This window comes from Lutjanus erythropterus, chromosome 8, assembly GCF_056507025.1.
Source record: "Lutjanus erythropterus isolate fLutEry1 chromosome 8, fLutEry1.hap2, whole genome shotgun sequence".
Lineage (NCBI taxonomy): Eukaryota > Metazoa > Chordata > Actinopteri > Lutjaniformes > Lutjanidae > Lutjanus > Lutjanus erythropterus.
The window spans coordinates 42,704,695-42,722,718 of record NC_139324.1 but is presented as its reverse complement, the minus strand read 5'-3'; the positions used below and the strand labels follow the sequence as shown (position 1 = coordinate 42,722,718).

The 18,024-nt window shown below is 39.7% G+C and overlaps 1 protein-coding gene across 1 annotated transcript in view; it reads left to right on the top strand.

Annotated features, from left to right (window-relative positions):
- The window catches only part of htr2aa (5-hydroxytryptamine (serotonin) receptor 2A, genome duplicate a), a 44,532-nt gene extending 38,259 nt beyond the window's left edge, over window positions 1-6,273 (top strand). Inside the window, exon 3 of the mRNA XM_084723930.1 lies at window positions 5,126-6,273. Coding sequence (XP_084580056.1) covers window positions 5,126-5,988 — 863 coding nt within the window. The 3' untranslated portion in view covers window positions 5,989-6,273. The remainder of the gene's footprint in view (window positions 1-5,125) is intronic.
- Window positions 6,274-18,024: the final 11,751 nt, after the last annotated feature.

Below are 18,024 nucleotides of genomic sequence, written 5' to 3'. Positions count from 1 at the left end.
AGAAACTAAATAAAACTCATGCAAACTTGTCTTTGATCGTCTTTCCACTGTTCCAACAATCACCAGCTCTGGTCTGGTCTGTGTTAAAGGACATTTTACAGTCCAGAGATGAGTTTACTGACAGTGAGACAGTCCACAGCAGAGACCAGCTCAGCTCTCAGTCAGTGGACAGACAGCAGGATTTAAAGCTGTAAAGCGTCCAGATCTGAATACCTTCTGTCTAATAATCACAATCTGACGACACAGCTGAAGGCTACTGTGCGTGTGTGTGTGTGTGTGTGTGTGTGTGTGTGTGTGTGTGTGTGTGTGTGTGTGTGTATGCGTGTGTGTGTGTGTGTGTGAAATAAAAATTCTGTGAACTGGATGAATCAGGTTTAGATCTGATTTCACTGCCTGTGACGTGTGTCAGATTTCATTGTTCTCTGTGAGATTGTTGTTGTGTGGTTGTTGACATCTTTTTACGCTTCATGAGCAACACAAACAAACAAATTCTCTCAGGAGCAATAAAGGTTTATTCATTCATTCAGTCAGTCGGACTGTAAACAGTGACCCGGACATGAAACAGGAAGTCAGAGAGTAGCCAATGAGCTGAGAGATTGATTCACTCTGTATCAGTTGATGGACTGTGTGTGTGTGTGTGTGTGTGTGTGTGTGTGTGTGTGTGTGTGTGTGTGTGTCTGAATCACCGTCACACTGAGGAAAAATTCAAAACAGAAAACAGAACGCAGACGACATCATCTTGGACTCATTTTTAACCATTTAATGACATGTCATGGACCAATGGACCAAACAACTGATCAATTAGTGGAAGAATTATTGCCAGATTGATCACTGGTTGGAAAATAGGTGAAAACGTGAAAACAGGTGGAGCTCGCAGACGTACATCAGATCATGACAGAATGTTTTATGGACCAAACATCTAATCAGTTAACCTTGAAAATAATCAGCAGATCCATCGATGATGACAATAATCTTTAGCTGCAGCCTTAAAAACACTGTTAATATTAATATTAATATTAAAATCCCTATTGAAAATAATCAAATCACTTTAAGAGGTCAGGTTAAAGCTGTGAGTTTGATTGTCTGACACTGATCAGTTTTCAGGTTCATGTTTTACTCTGAAACCAAAGCCTGAAAGTCTCCTCCTCCTCCTCCTCCTCCTCCTCCTCCTCCTCTTCCTCCTCCTCCTCCTCCTCCTCCTCCTCATCCTCCTCCTCCTCCTCCTCCTCCTCCTCCTCCTTCGTCTCTTCGTCTCTTCTGAAGTGTCTCCCTCCTCTGTTGTCTCTCTCTTGATCCTCTTTTATCTTCTCTCTCTCTTCTCTCAAGCATTTTCTTTCCCATCTTTGATTTCATGTATTTAGAGCACAGTTTCCATCAGGGAGGACAGGGAGGAGGAGCAAGAACCAGCTTTAAGTTCTGGGTTCTGGATGAATGTTGGGGGAGGGGATGAATCTGAACAACACAGAAGATCAACAGAGTCACCTCGACAAATCTGATCAGTCAGATGTGAAGCAGTTTAAAGATAATAATGACATTTAATCGCTTGTTTTTTAAAGGTACGGGTAAAATGTTGCAGATTATTCCTTTAAACACACACAGAGCAGGACGGTCTGATGACACCTGATGACACATGCAGACTGAAAATCATCATCAGGCAGTTTTATGTTCATTGACCTCGTTTAACCGCTGTGTGTGACGACATGGACAGAAGAGACACGAGCTGAGGAGAAACTGAAGGGAAGATCTCATGATCATTTATGCAACATCGCAATGAAGGAACAACACAAACAAATGTTCCACGACTTTTGTAAATCAAGGGTTCCCTTCAGACACGACCGAAGAAAAGTGTTGTGGTTCAACTCTGTCACACAACATTACAAACAGACTACGATCTCATCAGTCAACATCATAACGCCTGGAGAAAAGTCAGCAGGCTGCAAGATTTATAAATCATATAGTTTATAAATTTAGATCAATCCAAATGCTAAAGTTAGCTTAGCTGTTTGTTCACCACACAGACAGGATGTAGCACTGCGCTCGACCTCGCCGTGAGTCCAGGACAAATGTCTTATCATGACGAGGCTCCTTCAGCCACACAGGAGACAGTGATGTTACACAACTAATATGAAGTGATAAAAAAAAACAAAAATAAAAATATGAAGTCGATATTCTGCTTTAAAATGTCTAGTTCACAAAAACACCATTTTTTTAGGTTTGTGTCTGAAAAGTGGATTTTTTTGAAGCAGCATTCAAGAGATTATAAAAAAGAACGAATGAAGCAAAAACAACATTTTTCTTTCTGAAATGATCCGATTTGTAGTCTAGTTTTTAAAAAATCTTTTAGGACAACATGCTGTCGAACAACTGTGCTTTCAGTCCAAAGAGGTTTGGGAATAATGTTCCGTCAGAACTTTAAGTTCCTGTTCTATCACCTTTCTTTCTCCCGGTGCAAAAAAAGTATTGGTTAATGAGGAAACTAACAAAAAACAAATCAAACCTTCAGACTTTAAACTGTCAAACTGTCCTGTTTTAATGAGAATCATCTGTCTTTGACCCGTCTGCTCCCAACATGCAGCAGCAGTTTCTGTCCACCCTCACTGTGTCTGTCTGTCTGTCTCCAGCCTCGTTGTCCTCTTCCTCCTCGCTGCCTCCTGTCCCCTGCTCTGTCTCCGTCTCTGTCTCCGTCTCCGTCTCTGACTTCTCTCCTGTTTGTTACGAGCAGGTAATGAGACGGCTCAGTTCATCACCTCCCACCCAGTTCCTCCTGGTGATCTGGACCGCGGCATCAACAGCTCAACCAAAACTGTTTTCAGAACATTTCATTAGATATTTTCTTATGGAAGAAAGAAACAAAAACGGCAACAAGAAAAAATTAAACTTGGGCCAAACTAAATTAAAAACTAAATTAAAACCAGATTATTTCCTCACCACCACGTTTCCTGCTGCTCACCTTGCAGAAAAGAATATTATCATAAAAACTGTATTATTGTATTTATGGAGAAATACAATAAAACTGGTTGAAGTGCTGCAGCGACCACAGAAACAGACTCAGACCTCAGAGACGTGAACCTGCACTTTCCTCCCACTCTGTGACAGAAAAACAGAGTTTTAGCTGCAGTCTTAATGGAGAATTTGACACGTTTAAAAGTGAGCAGGTTTAAAAGTGAGCAGGTTGTGTCAAATATCAGCGTCTCTGCTGAAAGATTTGACAGCTTGTTCTTGCGTCTGCCTGCTGGAAGCCACCAGAGAAAATACACACCGAGAAAAAAAAACAAAAAACTTTCTTTCTTTTCAGTCTTTATTCAACTTTGATTTCTGACCTGCGAAACTGATGACATTCACGTCAGCCTAATGCTAGCATGCTAAGACGCTAAACTAAGATAGTGAAGACTGTATCTGCTAAACATTAGCATGTTAACATCTACATTTTGACAGTTTCTTGCAATTATTTCTTGTGAAAACTTAACTGTAATGTTATTCACAGTTATAAATATTTTTTTTCTACATTTATGGTGTGAACCAAAGATAAGGAGATATTGTAAACAATATTTTTGAAGAAAAAGATGACTGTAAAGTTTTGTTTTTGGTATCTATGATGATATACATATAGATCACATGACAAATCAATAAGGAAACCAGAAACAGCCTAGTTTGGTTTAATTTTGATGGTTAGCGGGTCATGGTTAGCATGTTAGCACAATGACGTTAGCATTAGCTCACAGCTGAAGTCTGACTGATGGATGAAGCTCATATTATTGGTTAAAACTGGGTGGATCAAGTCTACATAAGCACACACATTATATTTTATTTTACAGGAAGAAAACATGATTACATTTGAGATGAAAATGCAATTAAATGTAGGAGACACTTTATGACTGAGGATTTGATGTAAAAGGGTTAAACACAACAATTCATCAAACTTCAACTTGTTGAAATGTTTTTAATTCTAATTATAATGTTCTCTCCCAGTCCACTCGGATGCTGTTTTACTGTAAACTATTTCTGTTAAATTATTCAGATGAGAGCAGTTTACATTATTGTTGTTGTTTGAAAATGATTTTGCTGCAACATTTAGTTGTGTGATTATGGTGATTTAGTCTGCAGTGTTTGAACAAACAGGATATTTACTGACACACACACACACACACACACTCACACACATACACACACACACACACACACACACACACAAAAGTTTGTCTCCATATTTGTAGCCAGTTAATGTTGTTTTTAATAGCTTCATATTGTTGGATGGTTGTAATATATCTGCTGTGTCCTTCAGTTGTATTTTGACGTGTTCACACTTGTACTCCCACAGACAGAGTCCCACAATCATCAGCTGAGCTAAAGCACATTTTCTTGGTAATGTCTCTGAACTTCTTCTGTTCTTTGAGAGGACATATTCTGCTTTTCTTCCCTTTTCGGATACATGTACATATATAATGTTGAAATGTTGGCCGTTCATATTAAACACGGCCAAAGTGTCAAATAATGAAGTAAACATATGCAGCATATGATGTCCCGCTGCTGCCCAACTCTCAGATTTACAGGGTCTCTGAGGGACAGGTGTCTTTACTTGTTGCTGAACTTGCCTGGTAAGGTGGAAACTCTAGAAAATCCCTGAGAGTTGAGGCAGAGCAGCCGGAGGACAGCAGAGAGAGAACCAGAAGTTAAAGTAGCCTCTAACATCATGTAAAACTTCTCTCTCATCATGGGACAGAGCTCATGAGGATGGGTCCTGCCCCTCATCAGTTTTCTGAGAAGTTGGCCAATCAGAGGAAAGTGGGCTTTTAGGGAGGGGACCTTAAACAGGGTGAGGGTGAACAGAGGAGCTGTTTAAAGGGCCAGTACAAGATAAACAAGGATGGTTGCAAAGCTGCTCTGATGGAACCCCGGACTGAAAATGCAGAGCTAGAACTGAGGAGAACAGGTTCTCTTTGAGTAAAGTTTTGAACGCAGTGGAGAGATTTAAAAATGTTGTTGCTTCTTGAAGTAAAGGATCTGAAGCCTTTTATGTTTAATCTGCTGTCACAGTAACAGCTGCAGGTATATCATCAGATACGTTATGTTCCTGCTTCACACTGATTGCGACTGTCCTCTGATCGTGTCTCCGTCCTCTCTGCAGGGATCTCCATGCCCATTCCTGTGCTGGGACTCAGAGACCACTCCAAGGTCTTCAAAGATGGCAGCTGCCTGCTGACAGATAACAACTTCGTGCTGGTCGGCTCCTTCGTGGCGTTCTTCGTGCCGCTCACCATCATGGTCGTCACCTACTTCCTGACCATCAACGCCCTGCAGAACGAGGCCACCCTCTGTCTGGACCAGCTGGTCCCACGGCCCAAATGGAGCACGACGTTCACGCTGAGCTTCTTGCCACAGACCTCGCTGTCCTCCGAGAAACTCTTCAGGCGCTCCATCAGCCGTGAGGCTGGCGGCAGAGGGAGCAGCGGTGGCTTGGGAGGCGCCCGCGGGAGCGTCACCGGCTCTCTGTTTGGACGGCGTACCATGCAGTCCATCAGCAACGAGCAGAAGGCCTCCAAGGTCCTCGGGGTGGTGTTTTTTCTCTTCGTGGTCATGTGGTGTCCGTTCTTCATCACCAACGTGCTGGTGGTGGTGTGCGACCCGGCGGTGTGTGACGCAGGACTCATGGGAGGCCTGCTGAACGTTTTCGTGTGGGTCGGGTATCTGTCCTCCGCGGTCAACCCGCTGGTCTACACGCTGTTCAACAAAACATACCGAGCAGCTTTCCTGCGCTACATTCGCTGCCAGTACACGCCAGAGAAGAAGCCGCTCCAGCTCATACTGGTCAACACCATCCCACCTCTGGCGTACAACTCCACCCAGCTGCCCCTGGGCGACGTCGACAAGTTACGAAACGGAGACGCGCACTCTCGAAGCGAACTGAAGGACTTCTCTTTACCCGGACAAGAAACAGAGAAGTGTCGGCCGGACAAAAGTCACGAAGACAGAGATGAGAGCTGCGTATGAGACAAAACCTGCCTCAAGGTTGATCCCAAAACTTCTGTGGTCACATCATGAACTCGAAGGGTTCGAGGTTTAAAGTGCCAAAGACAAAGTGCCTCCCAGTCAGGATTTACAAATACTGAGCTCAAGAGTTCCCAATCCTGTCACTAAATTTAAAATACAGTCTGAACACACTGAGCTCCAGTTTTTGAATTCATTCAGCAGCTGATCCTCATCAACAGGATCAGCTGAATCCAGATTCTGTCACTTATCACCACAGAAAAACATTTTCATAACAGTTTACCCAAAAATCTTAAAACTGGGCTGCACCAACAGAGATTAATTTAGTCTGAGATTACTTCTACTCAAAGTTTAGCAAAGCCAGGTTTAAAACAAGTAAACAAAGATTTAAACTTAAGCAGAGGTCTTTTTACAATTAAAAACAAATCTGTTCGTTTATTTATGTTAACCAAAAAATAACTTATCAATTAGTTTCATCAATATGGAGTAAAATAAATCTGAGTGCTTTTGGGACCTAAAGAAAACTGTTAACCTTCAGCTGCACAAAATGTTTCAACATTTACTAGCAAACTAAAAAGTTAACAAAACAAACAAAACACTGAAATGAAACAAAACAGTAGATTTTTTGTTAGCAAGATAAAACATTTAACAAAATGTTACGTTGTTTGCTGGCTGACTAAACATTTAATAAAATGTAGCAGCGTGTGATAGATAACTAAAAGTTAACAAAATATCAAAACATTACATTCTTTAGCTAGTTAAAAAAAATTGTTTGCTAGCTAGTTAGAAGTTGACAAAATTATTGTTTGCTGGCTACCTTACAGTGACCATCACAGCATCCACTATCTGTGTTTTCACAGTCAGGAAATAACAAACCACTTCTGAAGCTAGCAGCACAAATGAACACCTGGTCGCTAACAGTACGAACACAAACAAGCAGTTACCTTTTCTTTTGTGTTGACTGGGACATTTTAAAGCCAGACATCAGCTCCTGACGTCTCTTTTCCAACACTGAGCGCTACAGACAGACGTCTTGTTACACGAGACTACTAGCTAGCTAGCTAAAAAGTTAGCCTAGTTAGCCTACTCATGATGGCTCAGCTGAGAAAATAACTTTTTGCCTAAATTAAAGAAGCAATATGGTCAAATAACGAGAGATTTAAACTGATCTTTCTTAATTTGAAGTTAGTTGTAAAGTTAGATGTTAATAATAATAATAATAATAATAATAATATAATAAACTTTATTTATATAGCACTTTTCTTAACAAGGTTACAAACTGCTGTACAGAAAAAATAAAAAATATGAGCAGTCAAAACAAAGAAACAAAGAAAGAAAAGTAAAACAGCACACCATAAAAGTAAAAATGAAAGTTAAATCATGATTTAATCAGGTTTAAAATGAGTCCTTGTTGGTGTGACCCAGCTTTAAGTCTTAGTTTTTGGTCTCAGAGCTGTTTCAGAGCCTCTCCACGCTGCCGGCTGATTAAATTAGTGTCTGCAAACACATCATTTAATTTTTCACTTTTAAAGATATCGAGTCGATCAGTATCTTCAGTCTAAATGAGATGAAGAGGAGCGACAGGCCACGTGAATGATGTGAGACACTTGGGCACGAAAAAAGTGACAATAAACTCTTGAACAGAAGATTCTTCATTTTTTATTAGGGATGCTCAGCTGCTCCTTTATTGGTCAGGTGGCCTCTACCTCCCATCATACCTTTGGGTGGATCAGTGGGGATTAGACTGGATTTCCTGCCACTTTATCAGATGTTGGTGTCAGGGAGGAGATCCAGGATGAGCCGACACCCCAGAGACTCTCTGACGGCTGCTGCTGCTGGAAATAATGAGGAGAATAAATCAGATGCTACAGACAGACGACGTAAATAAATCTATATTTGTATTTTGTGCAGATATGTGAATAAATATATATGATAGTTGAGGTTAAAATGTTTAGTTTTGGATCATTGTTGGATTGTAAAATGAGATTAGTTTGATAGTGATGAAGATGATTTAACTGCAGGTGTGTCTGTTGTAAAAAATCACATTTCTCATTGTGTTCTTGGCCGACACAAGTGTGCAGATTGGCATTCATTTTACAGAAACATAAAGTTTTTTCTTCAGTCTTTAAACATTGAAAGAGACGGTCGGGTCGCTACGTGTTTGAATATTGTTTTCCAATGTGCTGATATGGATCTGCTGTATGTGAGTGAAGCTGAGGACTGACGGCAGAAACTGGATTTATTAATAAAGTGTTCGGATCGGAGCCGCACACGTGGATTTGGCCTGAAAGATTCTAAAACACTGAATCTGGTTCTGTCCTGCAAACAAAAGCTGCAGTCTGCAGCACCGTTTCCCAAACTTCTTTGTCTTTGACTTTCCACTTTTTAAAATCACAAACCATCACAACTCAGTTCACTACAGGCCTTATCAATCAGTCTTGAGCTTTCCTAACAATTTTACTGAGGACTCAAAATTCAAAACTTAATTTTAACTTAAATCTCTGCAGTTTAAAAACTTAATTTAAAAAAATTTAAGAAATCAAGGATAAAAGATCAAGTTTGAAATGAGATCAGTCCAGTGTGATCCAGGGTCTGTGTGATGGTGACTGGTTTTCTGACGTACCTGAGACGTATGTGTCACCCTGCTGGAAAAGATTCTCCCTCCTCCTCTGATCCTGATTGATCCAAACTCCATTCAGAAAACAAACATTTTAAAATCGTCTGCTCGTCATCTTCCAAACAAACCTGACAAAACATGAATTCAGACTTTTTATAAATTTGTATCATGTTGTACTTATTTCAGCATAATTTTGAACAGTTTATTACTCTTAAATCACAGCAAAATTTAACTTGATTAATGATTTTGATGCTGTAATTCTGAAAGTGTTAACACAGTGGACAGATGGACAGATAGTTGGTGTGCATCTGAGAAATCCTGAAACTGATCCTGCAAACGGGTCATAAACATTTTTTCTGACGTATCTCAGACGTCCAAAACAGGTTCGAGGCTGCAGTCGTGATTTTTACAGTCATGCAACAGTGGAAAGAAATGTTGGTGTCTTCATGGAGGTCCTCTTCTTCTCTTTTCTGGAAGATGAGAGTGAAAACTTGCAGGTTACTCAGACGAGTGATGAGAATAAACACAAATGATCCTGTGGTCGAACTTGCAAAAATAACACAAGCTGAAAAGTGACTTTGTGTTTGGTGAGAACACGTGTTTGAGAGAAGCCTTAAACAGAAATAGAGATCAAAAGAACGAAAGAAGGAGCTAAATATTCATTTGATCCAGCTGATGAAGGGTTTATAATTTTACTAGCTAACCTTTCTTAACAAACAATGAAGTTTGAAAAATCTTTATACTATAATTGTGACCACTGAGACGTTTTGGAGCTGTTTGATTCTGAGCAGGAGTCTTCAGATGTGATGAGAAGCAGCTCTGAGTTTTATCTGAAGAAAAAAAAAAAGATGATTTTGAGGCTTCACAGCGGCAGAAAGGTTCTTCATCGTCTCCACGGCGGCAGGTGAGATTCAGGCAGCAGAACAGAGAGTCTGCTCACAAACAGCAGTAATGAAGTGAGAGAAATATTAGCTCAGCAGGCAGCTGCTTTTAGCTTCACAGAAACATTTAGCACAAAGATGCATTTTCTTCCACCTGCTGAGTCACAACCTGCGTTCACATGGAAACAGAAGAGATTCAGATTCTGAGTCTGGAAACACAAAGGAACATAAAAACACAAACATCTGAAAACTCTTCTGAAGCAGGTAAATATTCTGTCTGATGAGTGATCAAAAGCAAAGGTTCATCTCCATCCTCCTGTTACCTCGACAACCATGGTGGTGAAATCACTGAAACCATGTGGAGGTGAAACTTATAAAATGAAATAATGATCATTACAGAGAAAATCTGCACTTTATTGAACCTGCAGGTCTGACAGAAAAATCTACTGAACATTTAAACTGAACATTTGATCAAACTGGGCTTTCATTTACAACCAGCACACCTAAAATATGAATATCATTTTTTCCATTTATGATAGAAAACAATCAACTGAATACCTAAAAACAAAGAGAACAGGTCTGTTTGAACGTTTCTTTTGTGAGTCAGTGAACGCACCGTCTCTTTCTGTATAAAATATATCATTTTGGACCAGATTTTCCACTTTTCTACGTTTTGTATTTATGGATTAGAAAATGCAAAACTGTAAAATTGAAATCCGTGTTCATTATTATCATCATTATTATTATTGAAGAACCAGGAAAATAGAAGCCAGTAGAGCTGAGATTAGAGATTAGGTGAAAAGATCATATTTTGATTATTTTCACTGACATTGGTTTAGTGGAAATGATCAGTTCTGCATCATAATTTTCATGTTCACTGAAAAAAGAGCCTATCATGATGATGTGATTATATATCGAGCTCTGAAACATTTTTATTTTTTTAAAAACTGTGTTTTGGATTTTGCACTTGGCCATATTGTGATTTTATTGTGATTTTATTGTGATTTTATTGTGATTAATTGTGCGTCTCTAAACACCAGGATGTCAGACACAAAGTGAATTTTCCTGATCATCCTCTCTGTTTCCATGTGAACGCAGTCTTGGTGAGACAGGTGATCGACCACCTGGTCCAGTCTGGGTGTTTTCATTGGCTCTGGACCGTCTCAGCTCTCTGTGTGTAGTTCAGGTTCAGGTGTGTATCTCTGATCTGCTCTGTAACTCTGCAGGTCCAGAGGTGCTTCATTTTATATTTTTCAGTGTCTTTTTGGACTGTGATGTTTGATGGTGACGTCACGTTTCTTTTCTCTCTGTCACTGTGTGAAACAGGTTTTTATTGTCTCCTTCTTTTCAAATCAAAGTAAAAAGAAAAACTTCAGATGAAGAGTTTCTCCACGTGTGTCAGAGTTTCATTTATTCATTCATCTCTGTGTCAAAATACCATTTTAAATTGATCTTTAAATGAAATATTATGGTGCTGCAGAGGCCAACACATCTTTGTCCAGACTTCAGAAAACATCTTTCTTTAGTTCAGTAATGAGTTTATCAATGAAAATGAGAAATATTGCAAATCATATCACATTTGCAATATCAGTCAAAATAACCACAATTAGATATTTCTTTAAAATTGTTCAGCTCTGTTTATCATATATAGAAATCTTTAAAATACGTTGTGTGTCTGTCACACGGACTCAAACTATAAAATGAGTGTGTTATCAGCCTGCTGTTAACAAACAGATGATGATGATGATGATGATGATGATGATGATGATGATGATGATGATGATGACGATGTGAACTGCTGCTCAACACCACAACACACACACCTGCCAGCCGGCTGGATTTAATTATTAATGGAAGTGTGTGTGTCTCTTCCATTAATAATTAAATCAAAGCAAACGTCCAATTTTATTTGTTTCACCCAAAATCACAATCACACATTTATTGTTTCCATGTTGGATTCATGTGTATTTTAAGACATATTTCAGTTTGAAAACAAAACAAAACAAACAAACAACAACAACAAAAAAAGATAATAATTTGTGGGACCCCCTGTAGTACCTCTGAAGATCCCCTATAGGACCCTGGACCACCTGTTGAAGACCCATGATTTAGAACAAACAGTGAATCCAAAGGAAACTTTATTTGGTTTGTTTCTCTCGCTCTTCTTCCTCCTGGGATCATAATTCTCCTGCATTCATTTCTCAAGAGTTCTGATGAATTTGACTGATGCTGCACTGCACAGAAATCAGCTGTTTGCAGCTAGACAACAACAACAACAACAACGACAACAACAACAACGACAACAACAACAACAACAACAACAACAACAACAACAACAACACAGCTGCACCAGACCTGTTTCTTAATCACAGTTTTTGCATTTTGTAAAAACATTACATTTAAAAATTCGTTTCAGAAGCAGGAACAACATAAAGTAAAATTAATGAAAGGAAAGTCATGAACATTAGTTTACATCAGAGATTTTTCAATTATTCTGTATTTCTCCTGAGAATTAAAAGTTAAATTTAAAGTGTTGAACATCAAAATGTTGTTGCTTGTACTTTTTTAGAATTATTTTGTTATTTTCATTCTGTAAAAGTCACCAGGAAGCAGGAAACAAACTCTCTAAACTCTCGAGGTCTCGAGGTCGGTGAGTCTGGTCGTGTTCTCGCTCAGACGTTCCTCACGTTCTAATGATCCACTATCATTAGAATCCAGTTTATTGGTGTCTGGGGCGTTGCAGGCAGTCAGGAGGGAAAATGCAGCACAAACACCAAGTTGAAGGGAAACCTGTAAAGTTGTGTAATTAATAATCATCTCTTCTTCATGTAACAGCAGTCAGAAACAGTGGATTTCTGTGTTCGAGTATCTGAGTTTGTTGATCAGTGAGTCGAGTCGCAGACATCAAACCAACAGAACAACAGCAGATATCATCCCAACATCGAGGGCTGTGATTGGCTGATGAGCATCACATGATGTGCTACAGCTGCTGTATCAGACCTGGAAACCTTTTTGTTTGTTTGTGTTTGTTTGTTTGTTTGTTTGTGTTTTACATGAGTCCATGTGAAATCAAAGACTTCCAGAGACTGAATATCATGGATGATATTTCCAAAAACCACACGTCAGTCAAACTGGTACCATCAGAAAAATAATAAATTCAATAAGAAGTGAAAAGAACAGAGCCTCTAAACCTTTAACTCAACATCCTGTACAACAGTATGAAATATGAAATGAATATATACATATACATGTACAAATATATGTATAAACTTTTAGTGTTACATCTCTAAACGGTCGCTGTGTGAATGATGACTGATCTCTAACATTAATAACTGTAGTCATGTTGCTGGTTTGTGTCATAAAGAAGCTTAATGTTCCTGAACATGACAGCTGACTTTAGTTGTCATAAAGATGATTATTAATGTTCCTTCAGACTGTGAGGGGCCAAAGTAAGAGAACGTGAAGAACATGATGAGTCAGTTATAATTTTGTCGTCCTGTAACAATAAGAGAAGCAGCTCTGCTCCTCCTCCATCACTGCTTTCTACTAAAATAACCTGCTTCATTACTAATGATTCACCCTCAGACTGAGAGAGAGAGAGAGAGAGAGAGAGAGAGAGAGACTGAGAGAGAGAGAGAGAGAGAGAGAGAGAGAGAGAGAGAGAGAGAGACTGAGAGAGAGAGAGAGAGAGAGAGAGAGACAGAGAGAGAGAGAGAGAGAGAGAGAGGGAGAGAGAGAGACTGAGAGAGAGAGAGAGAGAGAGAGAGAGAGATCAGACTAATCTGATTCGCCCACAGCGATTTCTGTCCAACCATCCAATTTGTCTCTGTGAAGAATTTATCTTTGTCCCATCTGTCTTCTGCTGTTTAAAATAGCTCGAGCCAAGAGCTGCTCACACACACACACACACTCACACACACACACACACACACACACACACACTCACACACACACACACACACACGTTGAGTACCAGTTATTATTACAGAGTAAGATCATCAGAGCCTGAAAGACACAATATGCTTACAAATGTCCTTTAGTTCTTTCTTTCTAGGGACTGAATTGGTTTGAAAAACTTTTTGAAAAATTAAGAAATTAGGACATTTAAAAAATGAATAAAGAAAGAGACCTTTCTATTACTGAGGCTGAAGTTGTGTCATTTAATTGTCGTGTCCTCACCTCACTGTGAGGACGGACGTCTGACGGTCAGTAAGAGGTTCAGTCTGTCTGCTCACCACAGCACAGGAACATTCACAGTAAACAGACTCCAGTTCAGTGCCTCCTGTTAACAACTCTGATGTTTTACAGTGTAGACTAGACCGGACTAGACTCTGCAAGACTCAACTACACAACACTGGAGAATACTAGAGAGTAGTAGACAGTACTAGACTGTAATGTATAGTACTAGATAATACTGGACAGTGTTAGATGACACTAGATGTACTAGACAATACTAAACAGGATCAGATAATATTAGATATGATCATAATCATAATAACATTAATGATCATGGAGGCTTCAGTGACATTTCCTTCAAACATTATGTGTTAAATTATTCATTTTCACTTCATACTTTGTTTCACAGAAGCTTGACACCTTATTCACATCATGAAGGAGTGTGTTCATCACTGCATCATATTCAACAGTGGACTTCAGTCAATCTATACATTTTATTGTTTTACACTTCAAAACAAGATTCTGTACATGAAGCAATTCTATTCTGTCAGAAAAAACAAAACAAAAACAAAACAGAAACAAACTTAAAGGAACAAGCTGCAGGTTTAGTTGGTTTATTTGGCACAGATGGACATCGACAGAGGAGTTCCTGCAGTCCCACGAGACATTTGTGTTGCAGTAGTGACTGACTTGGCATTTTGGGGGATAATCCGTCCTCTAACTGATTTATCCGTTGAATCTTTGACAATCTGATGAATCATAATTTCTCATATCATATTAAAAAGTTGTTCCCTGGCAGCATTTCTACATGCAGCTCTGTGACAAAATATTTATTTGTCTCTGCAGAGACAGAGAGCAGGAAACACCTTTACAAAACTGATCAAACATGTAACACGTCTGTTTCCTGTCAGATTTTGTAACATAAGAAACTCTGGATAATATTTATGTGTTCTGTCTTGTTCTGTCTCGGAGTGAGAATATCGTCCCACAGTTTCCACCAGTGGACCTGTGACATTTTGTTGAAGTAAAGACTTCAGTTCATCTCCGATCTTTTTTGTTTTAGAGTGAAGAGTCTAAACATGAAACCCTCTTTGTTCAGTTGTTCGATGTGCAGGTTGCAGGTTATGGATCTGACAGACGTGATACAGTTATTTTTTATGTCAGACTGTGATCTGTGGTCCTAATAGATTCATTTTTTTCTACATAATGTGTATTTTGTATTAATTATTAACATTGTTTAGATTGTACTAGAAAATACTGATGTATTAAAAAAGAATAATAATCATATTTTATCTGACGTCATGAATGAGTTTAAAATGAATGAATGAATGAATGAATGAATGAATGAATGAATGAATGAATGAATGAATGAACAGCCACAACAAAGTGTAGTTAATACGTTTCAAAACCTGTCTTAGATTGATAAATGATTTTTCTTCTGACTCCACTTCTGTTATAAAAAGGAAATACAAATAAGATATAAACCATAGGATGAAGGGAGTCGTATACGTCACACACAGGTCATAAACAGGTCATAAACAGGTCATAAACAGGTCATAAACATGACCAACAACAACACAGAAGGACATGAAGAGACGTTTAGAACGCTGTCCATGATTACATTCATATTTGTACCACAGAGAAATTAAAGTTAAAAAAAAATGAATTTTGGGGAAAGAATGAACACAGACAGTCACACTGCTGTGTTTGGACGTCCCCGCTTTGACATCACTCAAGGATACAAGTCCCCTCTTAGCAGTTTCTTTAAAAACATTTGGTTTGTTGCATGATAGTCCACTGTTGGTAATGTAGGAATGTGTGTGTGTGTGTGTGTGTGTGTGTGTGTGTGTGTGTGTTGAGGCTGTAAATGTCTAATCCTCTGGGTGGGTCAGGATCCATCAGCCTGCAAATCACCGTTGTGAAATGTCAGTCAGCAGGACTGCTCTGATTGGTGCACCTGCTGCTCACACACACACACACACACACACACACACACACACACACACACACACACACACACACACACAGGGCAGATCATTACCCTTTAAACACACACTTATTTCCTCTTTTTAAGCTCGTTCCATGCGAGTTATAAATTATTCAAACAGGCGATGATTTAAATATTCTCCTCTGCTCGGCTCGCTCACCGAAAAACACACAGACGAGGATAAAACAGCCACCGAGAGGAAGAGTTTTTAAGGTCACCGTTTAGGAAACACTTTCAAACTCTAAATCAGCAGCTAACTGATGCTAACAGATGCTAGTGGACGGTGGCGTGTTTGTCCACAGCGAATGAAAATGTCCCGCAGGCGTCTCCTCCGGGGTTCAGTTGTCGAGGTCGTTATCAGGAGTCAAAAGTTTAGTTTTTAAGTGGTTTTAGGAGCAGGAGGTAATTAAAGGATTCCTCATAAATCCCCCCGGAGATCAGCGTAGGCAGGAGAGGGGATTAATTACAAATCAGAGAGGAGGAGGAGGAGGAAGAAGAGGGAGAGATGAAATGAGAGGAGGGGGTCGGAAAACAGGCAAAATGTGACACAAGGACACAACAAATACTAAAATGCAGAGGAGGGGAGAGGTGGAGGATGACAGGACGAGGACGGAGAGCAGAAATGGGTCAAGAAAAGGAAAAGAAGAAAAACAACAAGAGGAAAAAAGAGGATAAAAAAAGAGGTCAGATGAGGTGATGAAGGCAAAAAGAAAGAAAGAGGGGAGAGATGGTGACAGAAAGTAAACTGAAGTGTCAATACATTTGTCAAAAATGTCCGTCAGTCACCATGTCATCCTCCCAACACTCGTGTCTCCTGGATGGAGTGAATGTGACAGACATCAGAGGAGAACATGGTTCCTGTCGTTCCCTGCAGTTTGATAGACAGAACGTTTACAGAGACGGACGTCTGTCACACACGTTCACAGAAACAACGTGTCGGAGCTGCTTTAAGGAAAAAACAGCAAAGTTACACAACAACACAAACTGATGAGAAAAATGAACACTTGAACAAACATCAGTGTGATGAGAACCACTAAAATCACAGAACCCAGCTGTGGGAAACATTTATTTGACGTGATGTTTTAATTTGGCCTGTGTTTCCTTCACTTCAATGAAGGGGGCGGAGTTTATGACGTGTACTGCAGCGGTGCACCAGGGGGCGACAGAGATGCTACATCAACACTATTCATTCTCAGCAAGTCAACTCTTGAGTTGATCACCAGATCTATTTTGTTTGAGCCAATCAGACGACAGCAGAGAACCATGAAGAACTAAAGTTACACTACTGAGAGGGTTCTACAGAAACACTTTTATTTTGCAAGGGTTTTAGCTAGAATCAACCCAGCCGGTTCTACTGAGAACAGCTTTATATTGTGGTACAAGGAACCTTTGATGAACGAGAACCATTTTTAGAAGAAAGAGTTCTTCAAGGATATAAAACAATCCTTGAAGAACTCTTTCTTCTAAAAAAGGTTGTTTGAATGAAAAGAGTTCTTAATGGAACTCTGAGTCTTAGAAAGAACCCTTGACAAACACTTCTTTCAACAAGGGTTCTTCAGAAGCAAACTGTTCTGGGTAGAACCACAGCCCAGGAAGAACCCTTTTGGAACCCTCATTTCTAAGAGTGTAGCCTGTGGAACAGAGAACGAGCGACATGTTACAGATGTTTACTTGACAGAAGATCGATTCAGTTTTACGTGATCAATCAAACTCTTACTGACTGATTAATCGATCATTGATTAACTGTTTAATGTTTAAATAGAAACATGGCGGGGCGTTTTTGACCTTGATGACACAGTGCGTCTGTGAGGAGCCTGACGCCCCTGTGGACAGACGTCTGGACATGTGAGACAGTCGAACATGAAAGACTTTTCTTCTTCGTCTGTTTCATTTCTTCCCTGCAGCTTCCTGTCGGCTCCCTGCTCAGAACAAACAGCCTCCTCCACAACATCGACGACAGAAGATTACTTTTAATATATTATGAAGCTTTTGTTTCATTTCGATCCTCCTTCAGGCAGCAGGTGAATTTACCTTCAGTAAACACACATTCTCTGTTGTTGTGAGTTTATCAGAAGCATTTTGGAGGTTAAATATCGACTCGGAGGATCTGCGGTACCTTCGATGGATCCCCCGAGGCCTCGCACGTCTCTCAGTAAACAACAGAAGAAGAGGAGCAGATATCAGAATAAACCAGAGGGTGTGCTGGTTGGCAGGAGGAGATACCAAAGAATTGATCCTGAACATTTCACTCATTCATCTCCTGAGGAGATCTAACAGGATTATCTCTTATTTTCACCTCAGAGTTCATCTTCTGCAGGTTGACTCCATGTTTACACTCTGACTCGTCTCCTCATCGCTCAGCGAGGATTCATCCGTCA